At 29.8% G+C, this 27235-nt stretch overlaps 4 protein-coding genes and 1 long non-coding RNA gene across 6 annotated transcripts in view; 2 read left to right on the top strand and 3 right to left on the bottom strand.

The window, feature by feature from the left end:
• LOC105832767 (proton channel OtopLc) overlaps window positions 1-19208 on the bottom strand; it is a 51687-nt gene extending 32479 nt beyond the window's left edge. Inside the window, exon 1 of the mRNA XM_036293560.1 lies at window positions 17220-19208. Coding sequence (XP_036149453.1) covers window positions 17220-17271 — 52 coding nt within the window. The 5' untranslated portion in view covers window positions 17272-19208. The remainder of the gene's footprint in view (window positions 1-17219) is intronic.
• On the top strand, window positions 139-14461 carry LOC105830122. Of its 2 annotated transcripts, none has more exons than XM_028191449.2 (2): window positions 139-762; window positions 12919-14461. In XM_028191449.2, exons 1-2 carry the CDS (start codon window positions 719-721, stop codon window positions 13334-13336), a joined length of 462 nt encoding a protein of 153 aa, XP_028047250.1. In that variant the 5' UTR covers window positions 139-718; the 3' UTR covers window positions 13337-14461. The 2 variants fall into 2 exon arrangements, with proteins under 2 accessions (XP_028047250.1, XP_012524743.1); XM_012669289.3 differs by lacking the exon at window positions 139-762 and adding an exon at window positions 11444-12130.
• Window positions 19209-19477: 269 nt separating the features above from the next.
• Window positions 19478-21591, bottom strand: LOC105830079 (zinc finger matrin-type protein 2). The gene is made up of 5 exons (XM_012669228.3): window positions 21432-21591; window positions 20914-21134; window positions 20495-20568; window positions 20270-20415; window positions 19478-19891 (listed from the first exon to the last, which is right to left on the bottom strand). Exons 1-5 carry the CDS (start codon window positions 21438-21440, stop codon window positions 19748-19750), a joined length of 594 nt encoding a protein of 197 aa, XP_012524682.1. The 5' UTR covers window positions 21441-21591; the 3' UTR covers window positions 19478-19747.
• Window positions 21592-22547: 956 nt separating this feature from the next.
• LOC105830085 (UDP-galactose translocator) lies at window positions 22548-26881 on the top strand. Its single transcript, XM_012669239.3, has 5 exons — window positions 22548-22704; window positions 23293-23380; window positions 23459-23578; window positions 23938-24152; window positions 25471-26881. Exons 2-5 carry the CDS (start codon window positions 23362-23364, stop codon window positions 26116-26118), a joined length of 1002 nt encoding a protein of 333 aa, XP_012524693.1. The 5' UTR covers window positions 22548-22704; window positions 23293-23361; the 3' UTR covers window positions 26119-26881.
• On the bottom strand, window positions 22728-23191 carry LOC114254664. The gene is made up of 2 exons (XR_003625982.1): window positions 22966-23191; window positions 22728-22884 (listed from the first exon to the last, which is right to left on the bottom strand). It is a non-coding gene; the product is annotated as an uncharacterized LOC114254664 (long non-coding RNA).
• Window positions 26882-27235: the final 354 nt, after the last annotated feature.

Here is a 27235-nt window from a genome sequence, read left to right as displayed (position 1 = left end):
TGATTAAATTTTGTTTATTCTTTATTATATTAAAAATATTGATATCAAATGCTTCTGTGCTAAAAATATATATATAAATAAGTCACATTCTGTCCTCTTTTCTTCTTTCAAGCTCTTTTTTAAAGAGAACCTTTTTAAAAGTAAATTCAATAATTGCTTTTCTTAGCAATAGAATTGATATTTTGTGTGCATGTAGGCAAAGTGTTATAGAAAATATAAAAAATTTTCTTAAATCCCTTCTAATTCGAATTTGCACCTTCCTTATTGCGACTTGATGTCGCTTTGTCTCTTTTACAATTTGTTCGGGCAGATCTATCATCGTGAGTATCGTCGTTACTCGCGGCGGCACTTTCATAATGATCTAGGTAGATTGTCCGCGAATTGTTCGACAAGGCGAACATCTGCGTCGAAAAGTTGAAGCCGTATGGCTATCCCGCGCGATAGAAGGCACGTGCGTACTGTGCATTTTCTGTGCATGCACATTGCAGATGCGATTGTACCTCGCGTTCCGCGTGCATGTTGCATCGCCACCGCCGAGTGCTGCGAGAAAAGTGGTTAACTGTACAGACCGGCGCGGCGCGGTGGCGGTATTCGGCGACGCAGCTGCATCATCTAACTGCGGTGAATCAGTTATGTGTAACAGTGACTGAGGGCTGTCAGGAGGCTTTTAGTAACGGTGGCGTCATATGGCTGACAGATCGATGCTGCGCGACGATTAATGGAGTTGGAGCATGGTGTGCTCCTCCGGAGTAGAACACGAAAGTAAGTTACAGCGCCCCGGGGAGGAAGTACATATCTCGCGCGTATCCCACCAGTTTCTTTCACGAATACATTTAAGATTCGAGATAATTAGCTAATTTGTCCGTAATAAGATTCCTTATTTGTGTATTCTCTTATCACTTTTCATCGACTTGCCGTTAGTGAAAGGACTGCGGTGTATAATCTTATAGTCTTTTAAATGCTGCTTGCTTAATTAATTGATGAGCGGTCGGGTACTTGATAAATGTTTTAATCAGTTAATAACTTGTAATATATTATTAGAAACAAATAATAGCTACTAGAAATAACTGATTGTTAATTAATAATAACTAATAGCCAATTAAAAAACAATTAATGGATATTCTTAACATTTGAGTTAAGTGATACAGTTTCATAATTTTTATTTCATATATTTTAAAAAATATTAACGTATTTGTGAAAGATAATTCAAGAACTTAACTGATTATAATAACTATTTGTAAAAGATAATTCAAGAACTTTATTAAACTTTACATTATTTTACAGTTAGTTGATCAATTAAACATAATAAAACTTACAAGAGGAGATCCAGGTATGTATTTCACGAATTTTTGAAAGTTGAGATATTAAAACATGTGTTTGATATCGTGAAAGTAATACATAAGATATTCAGATGCTAATAGGTTGAAAAAGATTTTTAAGTTTGGATATAACCACATGTATAACAGATATCACAACGAATGGTCAAAACTTCACACAATTGGTCTAACCGTGGTGTGTGTTTAAATGTCAAATTAACTCATAAAGTCTTGTAGAATCATAAAACAGATTAGAAACACGAGAAAAAGATAAATAAATATTAAGGAAAGAAAGAAATATATGTTATTAGTCGAATTTAAACGGTAAAAAAGAAAAAAAGTCTTGCGACTATCTTTTAATCCACTGACACTTGTTATGCTTTTACGACATAAAATTCTTAACGCTTTAATAATAGAACTTTCCAAAATCCGCGAGATATACACTTAGATCTTTTCTTCTTAACTTTCTAAAACTTAAAAATTAAAATATGATGTACATTCTGATAAAAATCCGAATGAAACGCTTACATTATTTCTTGATATTTACGTTTTTAAATTGCCATCGTAGTGTCGAATGTAAGATAAAGATTTTTTTTAAATTTAATCCCTTTCAAAAGTCATTACGTAAAGAATGTATTCCTGAAAATTATCTCATCCCTCCATTCACTCTCATGTCCGCGCTGATCGCCCAAGGTGAAGTTTTTTTTCTCTCCGCGACGGAGGAGAAAACGCGGCGCGGTGGAATAACCTTAAAAATTATGTGCAAGAATAATAGGGATCTTTTCTCTCGCTTGTACTTGATTTTTACGCTTCTGGAGAAGCGTTAAAGAGAATTACGGAGAATCTCCTGCCGCGCGCGCCCGCGAGAGAGAAGGAAGACAATGGCGAGGCCTGGGGGGCCGTGTTATATCACGTATTTCGTATTTCCCGTTTAATTCCAATAGAATAACCCATCGGGCGCTTACTATGCATGCTTTCTAATTTCCTCGATGCAAATCTACATCCGCTTGTATGCAACGCATTGCGCTCCGGGAGATTTAACGGCGGCGCTTGCATGAAGGAAAAACGCTCGGCCAGTCAACCGGGAAACGAACAACGGAAACGAACGCGCGCGCGAACAAGAGTAAGAGTCACTCGATATTAAAAAGCGCGATGACACCAGGCTCGTAAAATTTCGATTGTAACGGACAGTAAAAGGTGTGTAAAAATGGTGAAAGTTGCACGAACGGCCGCTTGACTATAGAAAGCTGCCGTGTGATACTCGTGTCTTAACTCTCAAACAATGAAATAGTACTCGGAGACAGGGTGTGAATTAACCTTCACTGAAAAAAAAGAGTCTTGTTAATTAGAAATCAACTGGTAGCTACAACCAGTACATTCATTTAAAAACCGATGACTCGGACATCTTATAGGAATTACTGAATTGTAGTACACAGAAAAAATAATTTTCTTTAGATTTAATAAAATTTATTACGAACAAAGAAATTTATGCTTCGGAATAGTCAAACAAAATTGTTTATTTGAAGAAACAAGTACGATTTATTAATAATACTGTTTAGTACAATAAAACAATACTTATTTCAGTCAATGAAAATAATGTTTCGTATAATATTATGTTGGTTGAATAATACATACATAATATACTATATAAATAATACATAAATACATAATAATACATACATACATACATAAAATAAATAAATCCATACAAATGGAGAAAGAATATTTAAAGAAATTGTTCTTTCTGTGTAGATTTAAACGTTTTAGTTATGAAATCTCGAATGTTATAATAATCAAAAATTCTGCTTTCACCAAAAGGCACTTAATCACATATATCTTGTTGATATACTGCCATTTTTGTTTTATAAATATTGTATTATAACAAATTTATAATTAGAATGACTCCTTTTTTTTATTTACAACTATAACTTAACTTAATTACACACATACACATATACTAAATTTTGTTAATAATGTGCACTAATGATTTTACAATATCGATCTCGATTAAGTTCAACTGTCACTTCAGCATCTCCTTAATTATCTTAAAGTCTTCTAAATCTTCTATTGTTACAATTGCGCGGATATTTTATAGTTTATAGAATTCCAAATCTTTTTACACGAAGTACAGATAAAAATGAAAGGAGCAAAGAGTAATTTCATGTCAATAATAACAATTTTTTAAAAATTTCTATTAAAAAATAAAAAATTTCTTTTGTACGAAATTTAACATTCCAAACACGTAGACAGAAACAATGTCGAGTTCTTAAAGTTAGACTTTGATGCCTAATAGAGAAATTATTTTACGAAAACTTAAGCGTACATGCAATATAAATATAAATATAAAAATTGTTATTATTAATATATTATTATTTACCTTTTAACTTCAATAACAGTTGTTAATGTGAGTTTTGCAAAGAAAAGACAAACAATATACTAAAACTTTTATCTGAATATTACTTATAAGCGAATATAACTTAAATAAAAATTACGCTGTATATGTGAACGTGTGTAAATACAGTCATTATTGATAATAAGTATAATGCAATAAAATTTTCTTAGTGCGTTCTTAACCCTTTCAGTACTATGGAGTGTAAATACGTCTGGCCTTAAGAGTAAACAAAAGTAACAAGCAAAAACTAAAGTACGTAAGAGACAGATAGAGTCTTCCGTGCACGCAAGATCTATTCATCAAAAGTATTTAACATGAAATGACTTAACTGAAAGAGTTAGTATGTTTTTCATATTTATCTTCCATAATTTTCCATATCTAATATTTCAAATAAGTAACTGAAAGAATTAAAGCGCGCATGCAAATCTATTTCTTTACTTAAAAATTCCATTAAGAATTCTTTTAAAAGGAAAAATTGTTGGAACTCGATAATATATTCAGCATTGCTAAAACCATCTTGTTTATCCTCTCTTGGGTCGCTGAAGATTCAAGTTATCCCGAGTAAAATCTAATTTTAGAATCAAGCAAGACAATTCACCGTTGCGCGAGCAAGGCAAGCGGGATAATCGTGATAGACAAGCAGGTGCTTTAAAATGCAGTTCTAAATCGAATGTTGACCTTATCATTGGCTCACAAACTACACTTCTCACGTATCGCGACGCCGATGCGTATGCATACCTGGTGTACTATCTACCGCTACTCGAATCCATTTTGTCGGACAATACCGTAAGACATGTGTCGCCTCGCATAACGAATGTGGACGACATACTTTGCCGAATTATATGCCGTTTGTCATCTAACCCAGTGCTACTTTGCAGTCTCTGCAGTCTGTATTAAACGCACCTGATTAGAATTTACAAGCAGACGAGCAAAGAGGATCGCTGGAGAAGAGAAAGCACCTGCGTCAATTCGCAGGTATTTATCATTAAGAATAGAAGAATGAATTTAATTTTATAATATTAAAAAATGTTTTAGTTTTAACTTTTGTCTCTGTTTTTTAAATACTATTTAAATTTTAAACGGTACTTAGATTTACGATACTAAAATTTAAACCTGAAATATTTTTTGTTATTAAACGTTTGTTTTGAAAAAGATGTTTTAAATTTAATATTTTCTTTTATACTTTTATAATAAAACTAATGTAATTAATTTGACTAATTAATCATTATAGAAACAAAATAATTTTTAATAACTTCTAAATTAATAGTCATAAGTATAGTGTCCAAAATCTTATATAATGTAATTTTAAATGTAATCAGTATTTACAGCATAATGTATATAAGCATAATTTATAAATTTAAATATAGCTATATACTTATAATGGAAAAATTAAAAAATTTAAATAACTTTTTAATTTAATACAATGAATTAAGAGAAGATATAAATAACGTTTCATAACAAAATTACGAAAAAGAAAAAAAGGAAAAAAGAAAGAAAATAATATATTTAATAATAAATTAAATTTAATATTTAGTAATCAAAATTATTGTTAATCTTTAAATAATTTTAAAGCAAAACTTGAGAAACAGACTATCAAAAAATTTCGTGTAAGTTTAATGTTTTTAGACAATTATAATTTACAATTTAATTGATGAAACATATTTAAAATTACGTAAATTATTTTAATCAAAATTGAAAGATTTCCTACAAAAGAAATCAAACAAATCTAAAAAGTTAAGTTTTAACAAACTCATTAGAAGAAATTACATTGTGCATGTGTATTGATATAAGCTACAAATAATAAATATATATGACTTCATCAAAGATGAAAAATTTATTATATTAATTCTGTATTTAAATCTTTCATAACATGGTAAAAATTAAGATCATAAAATAACAAAAATACATTTTATATCAAATAAACGACATATTTCTAATCAGAACTGTAAGATAATATTAATTTTTCTTTGATTTCAAATAGACCCTTTTGCACATTAAATTTTAATCATTTCGGAAATCTGATTGCTGACTGCTCTTAGCATTTAAAAATCTATATAAAAGTTTACCTGACAAAATTATTTTAAAAATGTTTCGTTGTTGTGAACTAGTGTTATTTATATCATATATGTATAAAAACTTTTACTTTAATTGCTTAGCAATGAACAACATATTATTCATGAAATTACTTCCAAATTCGTACATATATTTTGCAAACTTATTTTGTTAGAGACTCTCACCCAATTTCTCCTTCATCGACGTTGTTGAGATTACCGCAGATATTGTATCCGGTACATCTATCGCGCGTTCCTCTTTGTTGGGTAGGATCGCCTCGATATAATCCAATTTGTCCACTTTCGTCACTGATCCACGCTCGTCCTTCCAATCGTTGCTCTCCCGTTTACTGATATCCATCTTCGTTTCTACGAAACTTGACAGGTTTTGCATATCCTGTACTAAGGTCTCTTCATCGTCCTCTCTGATCTTCCATTTTGCTCTCTGACGATGCTCATCCTTGCTTTCTTCTTCCTCTATTTTCTCATTCGCAGAATCCATTACTTCTTCGACAAGTTCTTCCTCTTGCAGCATGTATTCCCTTCTCTCATTGGGATTTCTATACACCCTGTAGGGTCCCACGAGGCCCACTACTCCTCGAGGCAATGCCACCAAGTTCTCCTGGCCATCGGGCCAGGTATTCTCGTACTCGATATGATCAAAATACATTTCCGGTGGTTCTAGAAGAGATTGTCCAGATCGGGTGTCGAAGAGCCACTTTCTTACCTCAACTCGCCTGGACACGTCTTTGGGGTCCAGTTGCTGCTGCTGCTCAGGCTTCTCGTCGGGATCGATGTCCCGAATCTTATCGACAGGTCGAATCGCCTCCTCGTTCACTTCGGAGGACGTTTCCAGCAATCGTACCTTTTTTGGTTTTTTCACCACACTGTAGAGAGTGTTCTCGTCCTCGACCTCAAGGATCGGCGACGGTTTACTTTGAGATGGTAACCGATGGACTTTCCGGTTAGGTTCGTTCTTTACCGCGCTGATCACCACGATCCTGCCGTGGACACCCGGAGGAAAACTCTTCGTCACGATGCTCTCGTTACCGTCGAGAACGCTGTAGATCGGCTCACGCGTCGCCGTCTGAATCCATTTGGGTCGTTCGTGACGTTTCGAGGTGTCACCGACGTCCGATGATTTTCCATCGACCGTCGCCGTGGAAATGCCAGCCAGTTCGGCTACCATCCTGACGAATTCTTCGTGTTCAACGGGTACGCACCGTACCGGATGTCACGCATTCATCAATCGTGACATCCACAATTCGAGATCGGAGTACCGTATTAAAAGTGACGCGAGATTGATAATCGACAATTTGTGTCGCGTAAAGAAGAACGTTTCGTGTGGTGAATTCTTGACGATCAACGAACGTTGAGGCAAGCGCACTTTTGAGAAATTTGACGCCTCTTTGAGAAATTAAACTCAAGAGAAGATGCGAAATTCATTTTCAATCGTTCAAATTTACAAGATAATTATACAATAAAGTATAAAATCAAATAAATAAATCTTTAGTTGTGAGACTCACTTTCTTCATCTTGGCTTTAAAAAATTATTCTAATATCTCTTCTGTTCCGCTCGTGCAATTAAAATATAGAAATGATAGCATCGTTAATTTTTTTTAGAATCTAATTCTAAAGATTATCGTTCATCTCTGATTTATATGTAGATTAATAATATATAAAATTAATTAATTATAAAATCAATTATACCTTGAATTATCTCAACTTACGAACGTATGTTATACAACACCGTGACAAACTTTTCAGTTACAAAAATCACTTGCTTTAGCCTATTTAGCTCAATTAATTTGTCTTTTTTTATTTCGTTAACGTCTCGAAACCTTGCCGTTTAATCTGAGAACACTGAGTGCACCGGTTCGCACGCAAAAGGCAAATGGCACTCGGCCACCTTAGTTTTAACGAAGAGCAATATACTACAGAGTATCGCCGCGGTGGTGGCCGGAGGTTGATGGGATGTAGCTCTCATTCGTGACCAGTTTCACAAAATAGAAAATTTCACATTCTTCAGTCGACGTCGTCGACTTTTTACATTCTCATTCAATGGTAGTTCCGCGTACAAGAAGTACTGCAGATCCAGTAATCCAAATCTATATATTGCAGATGTACTTCATGTTTGACATCCCGACACTTCAGATATTAACAAACACTTTTTTCCAAAAATCTTCGTTAGTTGAATTGAACAAATGTACGGTGAGAAAACAATTATTAATTAAATTTTGCAAATACCTTATAATAGAAATTTTATTATCGGCTCAAATAGCTTAAAATCAGAAATATATATATATATATTTAATATTGTCTCTACGAGCCAACACTAAATGTTTGCGTGTATAATTAATCGCCCCAATAAATATTGCTCCCCAAACAAATTCGTCAATCTTAAAACAAAGTTTTTTGCCGGACAATTTTATTAAATTTCTTTAGTTCAAGTATTTTTTCATGTATTTTAAAAATAAAATTATTAAAAAGTAGTGCATTTTTTCTCTTAATACATTAAGAAAGCATTATTAACTTTACTAAAATATCTTTAGTAAACATTTATATGTTGAAATTATATATTAATACTTGGTAAAGTATTAATATATAATTAATATATACATATATTAATAATAGATGCATATATTAATTATATATAAAGTATATATAAAGTAAATTATATATAAAGTAAATTAACTAAAGTTAATAATTGAATTACTGAAGTTAAATATACAACGGTGTAATATTAAATACATAAAATATTTAAACTTTCAATTCAGTTGTGTGTGTATTTTATTATATATATATTATAAAACACACACACACAACTTTTAAACACACATATACACACACACGCGCGCGCACACACATAAAACTACATAAATACTTACATAAGTACTTGAACTAAAAAAATGTAATCAATAATTTTGTTTTCAGTGTATGAGACAAAAATACACTGTTCTTTTAACACAATAATTTTGTTTTTAAAAACACCACACACAAACAGATTTTTCAAAGGCACTCAACAGATCCTCAACGGCACAATACATTAAACTTGCATATTGCAAATCTTTTACAAAACAGTAATCTATTACAAAACTTCCTTTATCATATTACGATACGGTCAATTAATGATCATATCAGTAGTATGCATCATATTCATAATAACGTAATTCATTTCTGATGTACTACTTTGATGTATGAATATTCAAAATGAGTATTCAAATTGCATATTTCTTGATTATTATCTTATGCTATTTATTAACATTTCAGAATCAGATAAGATAATTAATTTAAATTCATACACGCAATCTTTAGCATATATAAGGACACATTTCACGGAGAAAAATAGTAGAAAATAAATTTTTTTAAATATTATATAATATCGAATGTTTTTTTGTCATATAATTTAATAAATGTTGTCTTAGTTGAAGTTATGATCTGTATCCATAAAATATATGAATCTAACTAAAAAAGTACAGAATTTGTAAGGTAATTAAATATTTAACGCTAATGTCAAACAATGTACAATGTTTTTTTATTACTACTACTAATTTTTTTTAAACTTGGAAATTAACAAGAGAATGTATGTGAAATGTGTACGCCATATTTAGTGCTAATTAATTTTATATTAAAAGATTGGAGTCACAAGATTTTTTTTATCATTCAAGTTTGACTAATAACATATCTCTTTTTTTCTTAATATTTATTTATCTTTTTCTCATGTTTCTAATCTGTTTTATGATTCTATAAGACAAACATATTTTTTCAAATTTTATTTATTAAAACATTTTAAAATTAATCAAAGAAACTACTGTTTCTTTTAATCAAAGAAACTGTCAGAAAAAAGACAATATAAAAATTACACTAATTTAAATTTAAAGATATATAGTTTTTTCCCCAAATATATATTTTTGTAACTAGCAATAAAATCCCATTAAAAATCTATTATTTTTAAAGATAAAAAATAAATTCCCTGAAAATTCCAGCTTTTCTCGATGTTTTCCGATGGTAAGCATCCTGTTTGCATTTCAAAGTGTATGTATACAGTCCTTGAAATTGCCAAAGAAAAATAAGACGATTTAATTATTGATGCACAACATGCAAAACGCCGTATATGCAAAGAATCAAAATCGGCATCACCGCCAGTTGTCGGGTATTTTTTCTTAATCGTTCGCCCCCGGGACATCGTCTTACTCGCACATAGAAAGTAATTGGTACACGAGATAATCGATCAGCGGTCGTTATCACAAGATTATGTATAATGGCCGGTCGTAATAGACTTTCCGACTTGGCTATCTCTCCCAGCGCCTTTCTCAACACATAAATGCATCAGTCTCACAGCACGTGTGCAGGCATTTTCCTGCGCGGAGAAAAATACACAGGCACGATCCTACTTAGCGGTGTTTATCGCGGGGTCGAGCTGCGTTCTGCAACTGATAATCATCACCATTCATAAAACGGCCATATTACGATCCCCGGATTGTCTAAGATGATCCGTTGCGGGGGTTGAAGCACGATCCTATCGTCGAAAACTCAAAGTACATATATTAAACTATTAAAGTGTTAAGCGGGCGCGCGCGTAGAAAATTACAAGTGCCGTGTGTTGCGTTAAAACAATGATTCAAGCACTATGATTAACTTTATGGCGGAAATATACGGAATTATAATATTATACCGTCGTTTTTACATTCAAATATATCCGCCTTCCTCAACAATCCCTTTCATTTAATCAAACAAATCTTATTCTAATATCTTATAGGGTGTCACTACATCAATCGCTGAACGGTCACTAGTAAACACACTAGTAAATGATTATTTAAGGAAAATATTAAAATAATAAGACTTTAATATAATAAATTACAAATTATTTAAAGCTAATTTTCATACAGATTTTCATACAGATTTAATTAAAATATCACTTTTACTTTAAAATGTAATTATAACAAGTAAACAAGAAAAATACGCATTTTATCGTTTAATAACTAACGAATATCATTAGTAATAATTAAACGAAAGCAATTCAGCATAAATAATCATTCATATTCAACAGAGATTGTTTTTTATATTCACGCATCTAATTAACTATTAGTCTTTTAATTCTCATTAACTTTTAAAAAGTTATTTATTGTGCTGTAAAGTTATATTTAAATTAACATATTTTTTGTATACGTATTCTATTTTTAAAAACTTGCATCTTAATTTACTAACACGCACCACTTATTAATTAATTTTCCGACCATTTATTGATGTTTTTATGTTTTTTAATCAAAACTATTACTTTTTAAAAGTAACACATGATTTTTAAAGAATAAATATACTGTTTAGTAATTAATAGTTATTTTTTCTTTTTTATATACTTATCATAATTTATTTTATATATATATATGTATATAACCTTCATAATTTTCATGATCTTTGATTAATAATTGGAAAAATAGTCAATGTATTTGCTTTTTATCAATTAAAATTTTAAAATTTAAATCACTGGCTTTAAATTGCTTTCATAATATGAAAAAAAAACAAAAAAAAAACAATTCAACAGTAAATGCAAAATACCTGGACTAAGGATAAATTTCATTTAATTTATTTTATTTCTAAAACTATTATATTTAATACAGTTTTTTCCGAAACTATATTTTTTAAAAATAATAAATTTAAAACTCTATTTAAGAGAATAAAAATTTAATTAATTAATTGGACCTTGTTTAGATCAAGTATCTTGTTTTTATCCAAAAAATGTTTCGTGTTAAAAATATTACAAAAAGCGGAGAGAAAGTCAACAAAAAAAATTTTTTTTGCTTGAAACCTCTGATATAGCCTCGTATAAAAAATTCAGATCCCTTCTTTATGTAGAATCGAGTTCGAATAACGATGTAATTAACTGTGTAACATGCATATGTGTGGAATTTTTATTTAGATCTAAAAGCATCTTCAGATTAAAGTCCGCACGAATAGCGCAATCTGGATGATTATATTTACTGATGAACACATAATATTTTTAACGGCCAGTAAATAGATGTAAAAAGAATTACGAATACTCGCAAACTGACGCATGCGAAAAGGAGGAGGAGAAAAGGAGGAATCGTCATAACAGAAGCCCACGTCAGAGTCTGTTACTGTGCTCTCTTCGTTAATTTTAGTACACGCTTCACTACTGTCTAGTTTCGCAAAGACGATAGTCGCGCGTGCGTGCAATAATGATATCGGGCCAAGAACACCGAACAGTGTCACAACATTGAGCAGGTGATCCGCAATCAACGAGCTAATATCGGCAAATAAACTTCAGAATCTCTTCTCGCTCAGCAATTAATAATGATGCTCATTTATCTTCTAATCTTTTGTTATATTTTAAGTTCAGCAGTAAGCAACCCGTGAGTATATTTATAACAAGAAAAATTTTATATTTTACATTTAAAATCTTTTTATTGATGAGTAAAGAAAGATGGGTAAAATAAACTGATTTCGACTCCCAGAGAAAAACATTGTGTTTTTTATAAAAAAAATCAGCATATAAAGCTATTGCGAGAACAATATATATTAATAAAAGTGTAAAACTAAAATTAAAAATATGTGTTTTACTGCTCCTTCACAATTCTATTTTACCTATCATTCTTCATTATTTAGTTTATTTTAGAATTAGACCAAAATTCCATTTTCTAAATCTCATTTTTCTACTAAAATTAAAAAATTTTGTAACTTTCGATAAAAATTTAAAAAATTGTATAAATCTTATTGGAGTCGTCTTTTGTTACAACAAAGATGACTTTATGGTAATATTGCAAAGCTAATCAAATTTTCCGGGGAAAAAAAAAAAGAGTTAATACTTTATATTTAAATATTAAAAATGTTTAATAATTAATTTTTTAAATAAATCAAAGAAAAGAAACCGCAATCTCTCATTCTTATCAAAGTAATCTTCATTTTCCGTATAATCTTTCTTAATTCTCGAGATCGTTGGATTTATTCCATAGTTCATTCATTCCATTTAACATTGTAGTAATTTAGATGAAATCCTGTCCGAAATGTCTTCTCTTCTTCAAGGGGAAGAAGTTTCTCGCCTCATCTTGTCTTATAACGGCTCTTATAAAACTTGACCGCTATCGTTTGCCAGCTCGCGCGTTTCCCGAACCTTTACAGACGCGAGACATTCTCTGTGTAGAACCACGTGGCTGATGCAGGGCGACGTATTCACCGACGACGAAGCGAGGTCCCGACTCATCGAATTGGACAGCCACGAGTCGTATACTCCAGTGAGTACCAGAGCGGAGATGTACTACTGGGCCCGACCGGGTAAGGTTATCAGCTGTGTGATAGCCGCGGCTGTCAATCAGCGCGGCCACGTGAGCATAGTCGAGGGCGGTTACAGAGCCAAGAAGGTCCTGATCCGTTACATGACGGATAATGGCGAAAAAGATGTCTTTTACGTTCTCGTGCAGGCCGCGAAAAGGGAATCGGTGTTTGTTGAGCAGAATGCCGTGAAAACCTCAAGACTGGGCATCGTCTACGAGCCCATTAGAAATTGGTCACTCGCAGAAATACAGAACGCCTTACGCAACAGTACCGACATTTTTCCATAACGGGATGCACCGATTTTAAATTTATTCATGAACCAATGATGGCATTTTATATAATACTTGGAAAGCTAGTGTTGTTTGTTGTAATACTTTTATAATGTTTCTACAATGCGCAATGCCGTAAAAGCCAAAGATTTTTCTACATATATTTTTCATACTTTTGTGTGAAACTAATGTACAATATATTGACACTTTTGTGATACTAATGTGCAAGATCTGCCAAAGAGCGTTATTTTTTAAAAATGAAAATAATTTTAAAAACATCCGTACAAACATGTGGTGTTCCATATGATTTTCCCTACAGGTTTTATAATTGCAATCTTCTTTCCCTCTTTAATAAATTGTTAACCCTTAATACTCTAGGTTACTGTAACTCGGACATTAATTTTATTTGAGTTAAAATGCACCAGAGAAATACGAAAACAATTTTTATATGTGTTAACATTTTTATATGTCATCATTTTATTTTTTAGTATTTTAACCCAAACATAATTGGTTGCTACTGCGCATCCTTGGGAATAAATTATTTTTCTTTTTACATCATGGCTTTAGTGCCAAAAACACCGAGTATTCAAATCGAAAATATTATATATAATTCCTCTGTTTTAAAGCTGAAGTAGCTCCTTAAATTATAAAAAAATTTCAGATTTTATCTAGTGACATAAAATTGTATTTTTTTTTTCTTTGATTTTGCATTGTAAGAAGGAATTAGATTGTTTTAAGTAAATTAACTTATTAAATAATGAGCACAAATTTCACATAACATTGTTTTAATTTAAAATGTTTTCAAACATAATATAAAAGTCTAAAACGTTTGAGAAATATTTAAAACGCTTTTTAAATGTTTCTACAGCGCTTCTTATATAAATTGTTCAGCTGAAGAAATAAAGTTCAACAGTTCGAATGGTTGAATCTTCCCATATAATTATCGTCGCCATGATACGCTCATTTGCAGCAGATAACACATCATTTTACTTCCCCTGACAGAGCAACCATGTAATTGCGCATGTTTTTGCCAATGTAATTATGCAAAATATGCGTTAGTAGACGCTTAAGTGAGATATCGAAGCTCAGCAGTTTAATCAAGATGTACGTTGCATAGTTAATATAATTGTTTAAAAATCTCTTATATTTGCATTAATATTAATTCAATCGTATTAATAAAAAACACAATTTCTAAACAAGTCATATTTTTAACATTTCAATTGCTTTGCTTTATTCATCTACTCTCTTTATTAAAAAATTAATTTCTCAAAATTATTCTATTTTTTTAATAAAGAAAATTTATTTATTTACAGTACACAAAAAAAAATTTCTAGTAAAAATTACTATGGTAAATAGTAAATGCGGACCAAGAAAGAAATTATAAAATTTTTTACTGTATTTTTCATTGATCTACCGTAATATTTACATTATTTCTATACAATTCTCTAAAATTTCTTCTTATAATCCATAGCTACATCGTACATAATAATTTTTATTATAAAATTTTCTCTGTGTAATAACTGAATTTAATTCATACCCAATTCATATTCAATTTTATTCTTAGAGGTTAAGATAAGAGGTTATTTATTAACAATTTGTAATTTTTGTATCCATGCGACGAGAGGGGGAAATCGTCTATCATTAAGGAATTAGAACACTTTGACGTATAGCGGCGAATAATTGACGCAAATGGATCATCCATTTTTTTTCTATCTTTCAGACAGCCGTTAGATTTCACGTTCCACCTGTTACAGGCAACGATACTTGGCCTGTGTGCAAACGCATACATTCAACTAGCATTAATTGTGAAAGTAGATCGCAATTCGTAACTAATAACTGCAAGTGTTACATTTTGCCGAAAAGAAATTTAATTATTAATCGCGTCATAACGAACAGCTTTTCGGAATATTGCTTGATTTAATTACCATCCCAATTATGCGATGCGATCGAAACTTCAAGTGATTATTTATAGAAAAGGATATATTATCCACTCTTATATTTAATATTTTAATTTAAACTCCGATAATGTCCGATAAAAAAGATCTGTATACAAACTGATCAAAAAATATCAGACTGGTAAAATATCTCAAAAGCAAAACATTTGAAAACAAAATGTTTTCAAAAGTTGTATGGTTTAAAGGAGAAAGAATAATCATAATATAAATATATTTATATTTATATTTGATTACACATAAATTCTTTATCGGAAACCTTGCATTTAATATAATATATTGCAACAATAAATAATAACAATAAATGTAATAATAATACGGCCTACCCCATATAACGTAAATTGTAAGAGATTATCATTTCATATTTTTCATAGTATTAGAATTAAATTAACTATTAATATTTGTCTTGCAGGTTTCATTTTCCTTATTAAAATACACACACACACACACACACATAAATTTAAACAAAATAACATTGATAGAACCTACTTCTAATCAATACGTATGCCTATATGATTTGATTAATCTTCACTGTACTAATATACAAATTGCAATTTTTTGTTCATTATAATTATTCATGACTTTTTTGAATCTTATTCTGAACTTGAATGTCTTGAAGTGGAAAATTTTGTCAAACGTTCCTAGTCTGTTTCATCGGATCTACTTAAATGATCCGTTCAATCACGCACGAGTGATCGCGGGCTGTTTCGAAAACAAGAGTTGGAAATAAAAGCCGTGGGCAGGCTCCGTATAACAGATAACAACGCGGTGCGTGTCCAATCCTTTTCACTTCCGTAGAAAAGAAAAGGGAAAGCGGCTGTTTTAGAATAAGAAAACTTTTATTACGTTTTATTAGAATTTTGTAGATGTAGATTCTATATATTTTAAAAAAGATGTCAAACATTCCAAATATTAAAATTTTGATTTTTTTTAAATTTAGGTAATTTTATTTTCAATATTAATTTTATTTTTTGGGTAGGGGAGAGGGCAAACGAATTTTATGTGTAAATCTGGTTTTAATGACTAATCTATTTTTCTGTAGAATAAAAATTTAATTTTTTTTAATAAGCCTGTATGTAAAAAATATAATAATCTCAATTTTACTTAATTTTTGTTTAAAATCTTTTTCAGAGATTTTTTCTTTCTAAAGATTCTTTAAATTTGCTGAAAAAAATTTTAATAAAATTTTGATAAAAATTTTGATATTTTGTTATATTTCATGTCTATTTTGAAACATTTCAACCAATAATTTCATCAAAATTTCAACAAAATTTTATTAAAAATTCTACAAATTTATATAAAAACGCAGTAATACATGAATTCCTAAAATTTTGATGAGATCTTGTCTCAATTTGTTATTATAGAGTATCTTTAACTTATCATTGCAATTTCATAAAAATTTATTACAATTTAAATAAAATTTCTGTATCTTTTCATTAAATAGTATTAATAATGGTCATAACGTAAAATTTCATAACATTTTCATTAAACCTTCAGTAAAGTATTATCTATCCTTTATTAAATGCAGAAAATAATCTTTTCAGCAAAATATAATTAAAATTGCATACCACATTAGAAGAGGTCATTTTAGTCTAATCAAAGTAACTTTAATCTAAATTAAAAAAATGTCCAAACAATATGTATGTCCAAAATATTATACATTCACTCGCACACATAGCTCGCACCATTTATAGTGGGATAACTTTGGCCCAAATTCGGAGTAACTTTGATCAGTTTGATTCAAGTTTTAACAATGCTTAAACACAGAATACATGTCCAAAATCGGGATATAAAACGTCTTAAAGATCTTTTAAAACTAATTCATTAAAATTTCATCAAATTTGACGAAACATCAAATATTTATCAAAACTTTGTTAATTTTTTTTTGTATCAGGCCAATGATAAAAGTTTAATTGAGAAATAATCGTAATCAAAAGTGAAGGTCTTACCTGATGACTTGCCGGGATTGGATTCCTCGATCGGTTGCAAAGTTCGCGACATCGTTGTCCTTCTTGACGTTTCTCTTCAACGTGAAACGAATGCCGCGTTACGGTGCTCGCGTACCGTGATCGAGACGCTCGTAAAACCGCCGTTGATGTCCATCAATCCGTTAAGTTCCGTGTTAAGTCCAACTGATTCGCTGTGGCTGCCTGTCGCATTTTTCACATTGTACATTAAAACAGGTACCGATTAATATAATTAACTTTAAATAGAAAACGAAGGAGAGAGATCCTTTGTGGAGATGATACAGTTGTATAAGTCCAGAAAAGTGATGTATCTTCGAGCGATATTTTCTTCGTAAAGTTTTTCGAACTTGTTCGCGATAATAATAATGAAGTAATTAATAGGATTTTGTCAAAATCTTTGTTAAAATCTTTTCGTAGATTGTAAAGACATATAATTCAAATCCTTCTCCTACAATCAATAAAAATGTATTTGCTGGTGAATTGCTTTTACGAAGAAATGAAAATTATCGTTCCAAATTTAATCCAGAGACGGCAGGAAGTTTATTTCAACTAATATTAAAGCTTTTGTATCGAAAAATTTCAATCTCTTTTTTCTTCTCTCTCTCTCTCTCTCCTGTTTCTTTTTCCTTCTGTACAGGAGTATATCTTATTTGTTACTTTTTAAAATTATTCTAAACCTTTAATAAGAAAATAGTTATTTTGGATTGGATAATGAGATTTTTTCGCTTCAATGAATCAATTTCTATTTCTCTTATTTATAGATAAATCGTCCAAGAATTTTTCTTCCAAAGAACCAACTCTCAATTTGAAAGTATCTTCAATGAAACAATTGGTTCTAATTTTTTCTCCTAGACAAAAATTATTCAACAGTGGACTAGTTTTTTTTTTGTTTCTTTATTTTTGTCAAAAAATTTGATTTTCTTCAAAATGTCTTCAATATTAAAGTATATAAAATATTCTTCTCTTACTCATTAGATATCATTCCTTGATTTCTTTTTTACTCCAAAAATAAGGATATTTTTGTAGAGCGCTAAATGCTAAGGCATCTTTCTTCATGCCTTCACTTCTTCCAAGTATCTTCTCTTTCTTGAAAAAGAATACGTTCGTTTTACTTATTTAAGAAAAATTTTTTTTCACTGATTTATTTCGTCTCTCCTGAGAATGCGTGTCCATCAGTCTCAAATCCGATTTCGCGGAAAATGCAACACTTCTCCTAGCACGTGCGATGTCTCGCACGTCACGTCACGTCGCGTCACCTCACGCAAGTCACGTGCGAGCGACTGAGGCACGACGACGCGCGACTCCGACACGCGCGGCTTCCGCGGACTTTCGAATAACGGGCTGATGACTCTATGCCTAGCTGTCACTGCCTGCCGGAGAGAGCACCGTGTGAGAGCTACGTCGACTGTACGTCGACCGGCACTGCGCCGTCGCTTCAGTCCCAGAATCTGGCCCCGCAACGTGGGGCCCGCTGCAGGAGAGATCTCCGATCCTCCGCGAAGTGGGAGACGAGAACCACAAAGATCTTCTCCCTCCTTTCTAGCTCACAAGAGAATTTCTTAAGAAAGGAAAGAAAAAAAATCCGCAGAAGGAAAATATAATATATTAAAGAAAGAAATAAAAGAATTCACACTTTTGTTTCATGGGACTTGAACTTGTGTGGATTGTCTCTGTAAGACTGATAACAGTGTAGTACATATATTATTTATTATAATCACTTAAAAATATATTTATGCTAAATACATAAAAAAATATGGAATATTATATATTTCTGAAATTAATTTTTTTTCATTTAATAGTTTAAATATAACATTAACTCTAAAAAACTTTGTAAAATGATTTGTATTTAAAATAATATATATTATTCAAAAACAAACATTAGATCATAAATCAATTTGTCAAATATTTGAGGCCATTTGAGATAAAACCAAAATATTTTATACATAAATTTTATAGAAAAATCCTAAAATTTATATAAAAATTTAATGCATCCATTGTAGTTTCATGTAATTTTTAAAGTCATAAAATGCATTCAAAATGATTAAAATGATCAATGATATCAAAATAAAGCAAGAGAACTTAGTTTTCATATTATTTTATTAATAATCTCATAATATCGCTAATAATTTTTATTTTATGATATCGGGGAGTAATTATATACTGAAAAATTATATACTACGTAATAGAATCAAGACTTCTATATTTGTAAAGGGAATAATTCAATTAATATTAATACAAATATATTCTGGTGGTTTTTATTTTATTGTATAATCATGTTGACTGTTTGTTATACAAGATGCATAAAATTTTTTTAACTTAACTAGGAGTTTTCGTCAGTCTTGGTTTAATGCTATATAACACATTTCTTACACATTCAAGAAATTTACATTAGTTGGAACAGATACAAATAGATTGATTGCGATAGGAAAATTGAAATTCTCAAACACTTCTTAATCTGACAACGTATGATAATATTTCTATCGTATTTATGAATGTTCGACAGTGGTTTGTTACTTTTTTTTCGAGCCAAAACCAGAGAATCCCATGATCGCGGCCATCTCATCAGAAGGTCCTGCATCATCTTCGGACATTTCCTCAATTTTTCTTTTCTTATCCTTTCGCTTTTCTTTTCTATATTCTTTAATTTTTTCTTCCTGGATAATGGATAATAAAGATAATTTCATAAAATATTCATAAAATATTTTTACATAATATAAGCTTAATTTCGTGTGAAAGTATCAAATGTTTATAAACCATATAATTATCTGAATATAATTCATACTAATAAAAATGTGAAAATTTTACGCTTATCATTTTTCATCATCGTAAATAATTATAAATTACAATTTAAAAAAATTTTTTCCATATTAACATTTATCAATATTGAAAGTCTAAGAAAAATTTGTACCAGGAAATATTGTAAAATCATGTAACTTCCATTTTTCTAAATTGGAAAACAAATTGAATAGTAAAAAAACATTCAAAATCTTAAATTATCTTAAAAAGATAAGATCTTAAAAAGGGAAACAAACCTCTTCTTTCAGTTCCTTTACTCTTTGTTCCAAATCATAATCTTTCTTTTTTTCTTCAAGTTTTTTTTTATTATATGCAAATCTTGCTTTAACTTGGTCCAATGTAGATCGTTCTATCTTCATAGACATACCCAAATTACGCTGATCTAATTAAAAATTAAAAGTTATAATTAAAATAATATTTGTAAATACTATTTTTATAATTTCGAGTATTAATATATTTACGTTTTGTCCCATTGATGTGATCCAAAAAGTTAATTGAATCTTTAACAACACAGTCACAAACATTGCAGTAATACCTGTGGATAAAAATGCGATGATGACGTTACAATACTCTGGTAATAATGTAATCAATTAAAAATCTTAAGAAATTACAACAAATAAATTATACAAAATATATTTTTATAAGTGTAATTTATATAAATTTTTAAATATAAATTTATATAATTTTCTACATTATATGTAAATTTATTACATACTCATTATTCTTGTATTGATTTATTAAATAAAATTGTTACTTTTGACAACTTTAAATAAATTTAAAAAATAACAGCCTTACTATTAAAGTTAAACATATATAATTATTCAATTATTCTTTACTATTCTTGGCATTTTTAAAAAAATAATTGAGTTTTAAATTTTACCCTCCAGTTTGTGATGATGGGGTATTTTTATTGATGACAACACTCTTTCCTAGTTTAGATTCAAGGTCAACTTTATAATCTCTTTGTTTCAACAATTCTCTTTTAACTGCTGGTTGTTTAGGTATTCCTAATTCCTCCTCCGCAATCTCATCTTGAAGTCTCTGAAGAGCGATCCGTTCATATTCCTCGCGATTCCATTTTCTTCGGTGATCATCAGGTCGCTACAGGAAGTTACAGTTTAACAATATCATTAACATATTAACACGTTAACACTAACGACAACGTAATCATATACTATTTTATTATATTTCAGAATGCATTCTATTATTCTGCAATATTTAATCAAGTAATTGTACTATATATATAAATATTCAGAAAATTGTACTAAATATCCATAACAAATTATGGAGGTTAAACTATAATATAAGAGTTAAAAATCGAAACAAACAGATTGTACATTAAATAATCTAAGTTTAATACTATCTATAATTGTAGAATATAAAAATACAAATAATCACCATAGACATGTTTGCAATATTTTTTCCTACAATAATAGAATATATTTCTTCCTTCACTTCTGGATTGCTCTGGATACTTCTGGCATAATGTATACAACTATAAACAGTGTGAGCAGCGCAACATAGCGCAACAACAATCAACAGCAATCGCAGATTGCAGACTCGGTAGAGCATAGGGAGGGGATGAAGACTAAGGGCAAGAACCAATCATATACCAAGCACTCACTTATGCTCGATTTCTTCACTTCCCGATAAAGTTATCCGGAGGATAAATCTCAAGTTTAACCAATCACGTGCATGGATCTGGTAGTTTTCTCCTGGATAATTTTAACTGCAAGATAACTAGACGTGAAGAAATCGGACATTAGGCTGGTATTCATAAAGATGCCTTTTTACTTTGACACTTGACGCTCATTTTCAGCGTCAAAAAATATCACGTGACTAAAAATAAAGATACCCATTCGTCATTTTTAGTCACGTGATATCTTTTGACGCTGAAAATGAGCGTCAGGCCAAATCTACAATAGAGGTGTAGTAAGCCTTAAGCCATAAAGAATTAACCAATTATATTCGATTATTCTTTTCATATTCAATTATAATTGGTCAAATTCTTATGGTATAAGGCTTACTACATCTATTGTAGATCCGGCCCAAACGTCAGTGTGAAAGGGCACCTTAAGACCGTTGAGCCAATCAGTTCCCAGCATATAGTCGCCATATCGATATACATAAGATGCTATTGGTCTAGAGCTCTTATGCTATGCATATGCAGGTTATGCCATTTCGTGTGAGATAGCCCTTATACTACATAGTTTACCATGATATTTTAGCCCGGATTTACAATAGGTGTAGTAAGCCTTATGCCATAAGAAACTGACCAATTATAATTGAATGTGAGAAGAATAAACGAATATAATTGGTTAATTCCTTACGGCTTAAGGCAATATACAGATGTCAATATACAATTTTGCAATATACATATGTTTTATAATATATGTAATTTTTAGTTGGTAATATACGTTAAAATTAAATAATTAAGATAAAAATTATGAGAAAGTAAAAATTATTGTTATACAGACTACACCTATTGTAGATCTGGCCTTATGGTTAGTTTAGGTTAGGTTAAGTTAGATTATAGGTTAGGAGGAGTAAAGTAGAAAACAACGAGAAGCAAGACCAATCGACGATGACATGATGGGAAAATAACTAGCCATCTTTACTACGTACGAATGTTCAACGTGTCGGTTCAACGTGTACAAAAATTTGGGGAAAGGTACGCCTTTAATAAGTATTGTATTTGAAAGCTAATCATCCGCTTTATTCTTTATGTTACAATTTTTATCATTTTCTCGCTAGATCTTCAGGACAATTTTCTTGTTTAATTTGTCAGAAACTGCATGGCTGATTGTCATAGTATAAGTGTCAATACAATCCGTTTATATAAATAAACAAACTACAAAGATAACAATAACTTTTACTTTCTCATAATTTTTATCTTAATTATTTAATTTTAATTACCAACTAATTATATTACCAACTAAAAATTACATATATTATAAAACATATGTATATTGCAAAATTGTATATTGACATCTGTATATTGCAAAATATTCTTTGTTGTCTCACATTGGTTTTTTTCCTGCAAATTATGAATTAGATTGATTTTTATTACTTTTATTTATGTTCTAACAATTACTTTTATAACTTAAAAATAAATAATTAATATTTTACATTGGAATGTATTGTACATTTTCTTTCTTTTATTCATAACTGAAATAAAAAATATATTATTCTGTGAGAGAGAGAAGAAAAGTAATAATAGTTTTTATAAAAAATTAATGCATATTTCTTACAATTCTAGGAAAAATGTAGCTAGTGGAAAAATATCCACAAGTTATTTTAAGAAAGTTAAGAAGACCAATTTACTAATATGAATAAGACTTCGCAAAGTTAGTATACTGTTAATATTCGTATAAAAGTACAAACAATATATCTGATATATATATAAGCAATGTATATGATTACAGAAACTGGACAAGTATTAAAGTACGTGAGTTTGGTTACTCTTACGCTTCAAAATGCTATGGTTGGCCTTAGCATGCGATACTCACGTACTAGAGCAGGGGATATGTTCCTTTCTTCCACTGGTAAATATTATAAGATAAAATATTATAAGTAAACGTTGGAATCTTGGCTGAAAAATTAAGGGAATGCTAATCTTTTAATTGTATTTACAGAATTAAAAATCCTTTTTCACAATTAAAATGCAGATGGTAACATAATGCGCACATAAAAATTTTATACAAAAAACGAGAAAAACTTTAATTTACAAATTAACTTTTTTTTGTTTTTTAAATAAAAATACAATTAAAAGATTAGCGAATTGGAAATAATCAAAATACTCAGTAAAATAGGACAGCTTTAGCATCTCTTTAACATCAGTCTTAATATAACATAGAATATTTTTATTACATTTACAGATAACAATATTATCTTTCTCTTTTAGCTGTTGTGATGGCCGAAGTAGTCAAATTACTCACCTGCCTTGTATTAGTGTATATTGAGGAAGGAAACTTTGAGAAATTTTACAAAGCATTGCATATGACAATCGTGAAGCAGCCTTTTGACACCTTGAAAGTTTGTGTGCCATCCCTTCTATATATTATTCAAAACAATTTGCTTTATGTCTCTGCATCCAATTTGGATGCAGCTACACATCAGGTATGACATACTGCTAAGTATTTTATCTTCTCTGAAAAAATATAGACAACATAAATATCTTTTTTACTTAATTATTGTTTATATATATATTATAATATTTCTACAAATATTATAAATATTTTCATTAATCTGTGTAAATAATTATAATTATGTTATAATAAAACATTTATTAATAATTGCATTTTAATGCAATGTAGGGTTGCAGCAAGTTTTGGCTTTATTATGATCCTGTTAGTTATTTTAGTCTGTTCATTCTAAGTCTGTTTGAAACTTAAAACTATAATATATAATATAATAAATGTGTTTAATTTTTATTACATACACTTTAAAATTTTATAGTATAAAAATTATCAGATATTTTTAGTTTTATATCAATTAAAAACTTGTATGTTAATTGTATGATCTGATATTTGTTTTTTAAATTTTGATATAAATCTTTTAAAATTAATGTTATATTTAAATTGTCAAAAATTTGATTTAGGAAGGATGTAATATTTGATATTTTTTATGTACTTTTTGTAAATATATACGTTTTTGATTTATAAATATACGATATTCCAAATTTAAATGTTAAAACTTTAGAAAAGTGTGAAAATCGATAAACCAAGAAAAAAATCTAGTCAAGAAAAAAATGCTTATTTTTGTTTCAGTTTAGAGAAAATTGCAAGAAAGAAATACTTCTGTATATACACAGTAAAATTTTTATATTTATTTCTTATTTATTCTCACTTATTTATGTCGTCACTTCCATTCCAGATATTGTTCAAAATATTAACCTTTAAGAGCAATACAAGCATTGCATTTAGCACTAGCAGTTTATATCGCAATTTGATCTTAATAAAATATCATTTTAAAAGATGCAAAATTTGTTGTCTTAAAATTATATCAAAAGATTACATTTTATCAATTGATTTCTCGAGTTATTCAATCCTTTTTTATTAAGTAAAATTCACTGACAATTCAGTTTAAGTGAAACTGCATTTACAAGAGCAGGAATTATTATATGGGAGTATATTACACTTAGTATTTTGCACAATTTTTACGAAAAAAATGAAAAGAGTATTTTTATTTCATTGTAAAAATTATATCTTTTTATTTAAATTTTATTTTAACTACTTAAAATATATAAACTTTTATCTACAAATTTTTTTATTTACATCAAAATCAAGCAAAACCAAGCAAATTTCTAAAAGACTTTTTTCTTTATCAGCCTCACACATTCTCAAAGTTTTGACATTTAAATTCTGAAAAAAAAACAGCATAAATTTATATTATAAGTTATAATATAATGTTAATATTTAAAATAAATGTTTTTCAGGTTACGTATCAGTTGAAAATTTTGACAACAGCTTTTTTCGCAGTAACGATTTTGCGTAAATCTCTATATACTACTCAGTGGGGTGCCCTCATGCTTCTTGTCATTGGAGTCATTCTAGTTCAATTGGCACAGACAGTAAAAGCATCATTACCTTCGGGCATCGAACAAAACCACTGGCTAGGCTTCTCTGCCGCCTTAAGCGCGTGTTTCCTGTCCGGCTTTGCAGGAATTTACTTCGAGAAAATACTCAAGGGCTCCGATATTTCGGTGTGGATGCGAAATGTGCAATTGAGTGTATTGTCCATACCGTTTGGTCTAGGAACTTGTTTCTTACATGACGGTGACGTCATACTCAAGCAGGGTTTCTTTTTCGGTTATGATTTGTTCATTTGCTACCTGGTGATCTTGCAAGCGGGCGGCGGACTGATCGTGGCTATGGTAGTCAAATATGCCGACAATATATTGAAAGGATTCGCCACATCTCTGGCTATTATAATTTCCTGTATAGCTTCCGTTTATCTATTCGACTTTCATCTGTCGTTCCAGTTCACTCTGGGTGCATTCCTCGTCATTTGTTCAATCTTCCTCTATGGCCATCAGCCGAAAACTGTGTCTCTCGATAAACATACATCTGCTGAGAAAGTTTGATAATGACTGAAAATACGAGTGTATTTTCACTGAAATAATACTCGATATCATGTTTTTTCTTAAACTCTTATTAACTAATGTTAATTTGATGATACATCATGAATTTTACCAAGAGTAGAAGCAATTTAAATTTATTAACAAAAAAACCAATGCATTTAAATAGAATAAAGATTATATTTATAGAGATTTAAACAATGTTATTTTTTAAAAAAAAGATAAAATCGATTGTAAGTTTTTCGTAAAAAGTAACGAAAAAATTGTACATATGAGAGAATCACGTATGCAATTTTTGCAAGTTTTAGTTGTTTTAAATTGGGGTGTAAACGTTTTTAGAAGTTCATGTATTTATATCCGATTTTGATTCTGAATTACTTTGTGATAATCAAGATGAGAAAGTTAAGAATGAAACATTTAGAAAGATTAAAACGAAATTGTGCACTATAATAGTTTTACTTGTTTGTTATAGATATAGAGACGATTATTCGTATTTATTTTTATATAGCTTTAAACATATTTCTATATGTTCAATCAAAATGTATCGCTAGGCCAGTAAGTTATTATATTCACACTATGTACTTAATTAAAATAAATTTTAATAAATAAGGTTTTTTATGAAAATTCATATATAATAATTCGTTTTTTTCTTTGAAAAATAATTTTCTTCCGCCTCTTAAAATGTATGTCAAATAATTACGAGATAAAACTATTTACAATTGTGTACATCCCTGCTATATGAAGATAAATTCTGAAAAATCTCTGAAAATATACCACAAAAGTTACATGGTATTCATAAAATGCATTTATGTTGCTTTGCTTTAGTTTCTATATTTGATAATTCACAGTTACATAATTAGAGCAAATTTCTTAATTAGCTCATCTCGTCAAATTCATCAAATGAAAGCTTTAAGCTGAAGCTTTAAAAATATAATGCGACAGTAATGTACAGTGACATAGTATAAATTCTTTGACTAGGTGTGTACTCGTCTTGCTCCCACGTTTGATTATACATATAAAGCTATCTCGCAGTGAGTCGGGAGACCCTAAATAATGGTGAAACATGAATGAAGGTGAACTAATGGAGGTTTCGAGAATAGTTAAATTTTAATTTTGTGTTGAA

This window comes from Monomorium pharaonis, chromosome 11 (assembly GCF_013373865.1).
Source record: "Monomorium pharaonis isolate MP-MQ-018 chromosome 11, ASM1337386v2, whole genome shotgun sequence".
Lineage (NCBI taxonomy): Eukaryota > Metazoa > Arthropoda > Insecta > Hymenoptera > Formicidae > Monomorium > Monomorium pharaonis.
The sequence above is the reverse complement of the archived record's forward strand: the minus strand, read 5'-3'. Positions and strand labels throughout refer to the sequence as shown.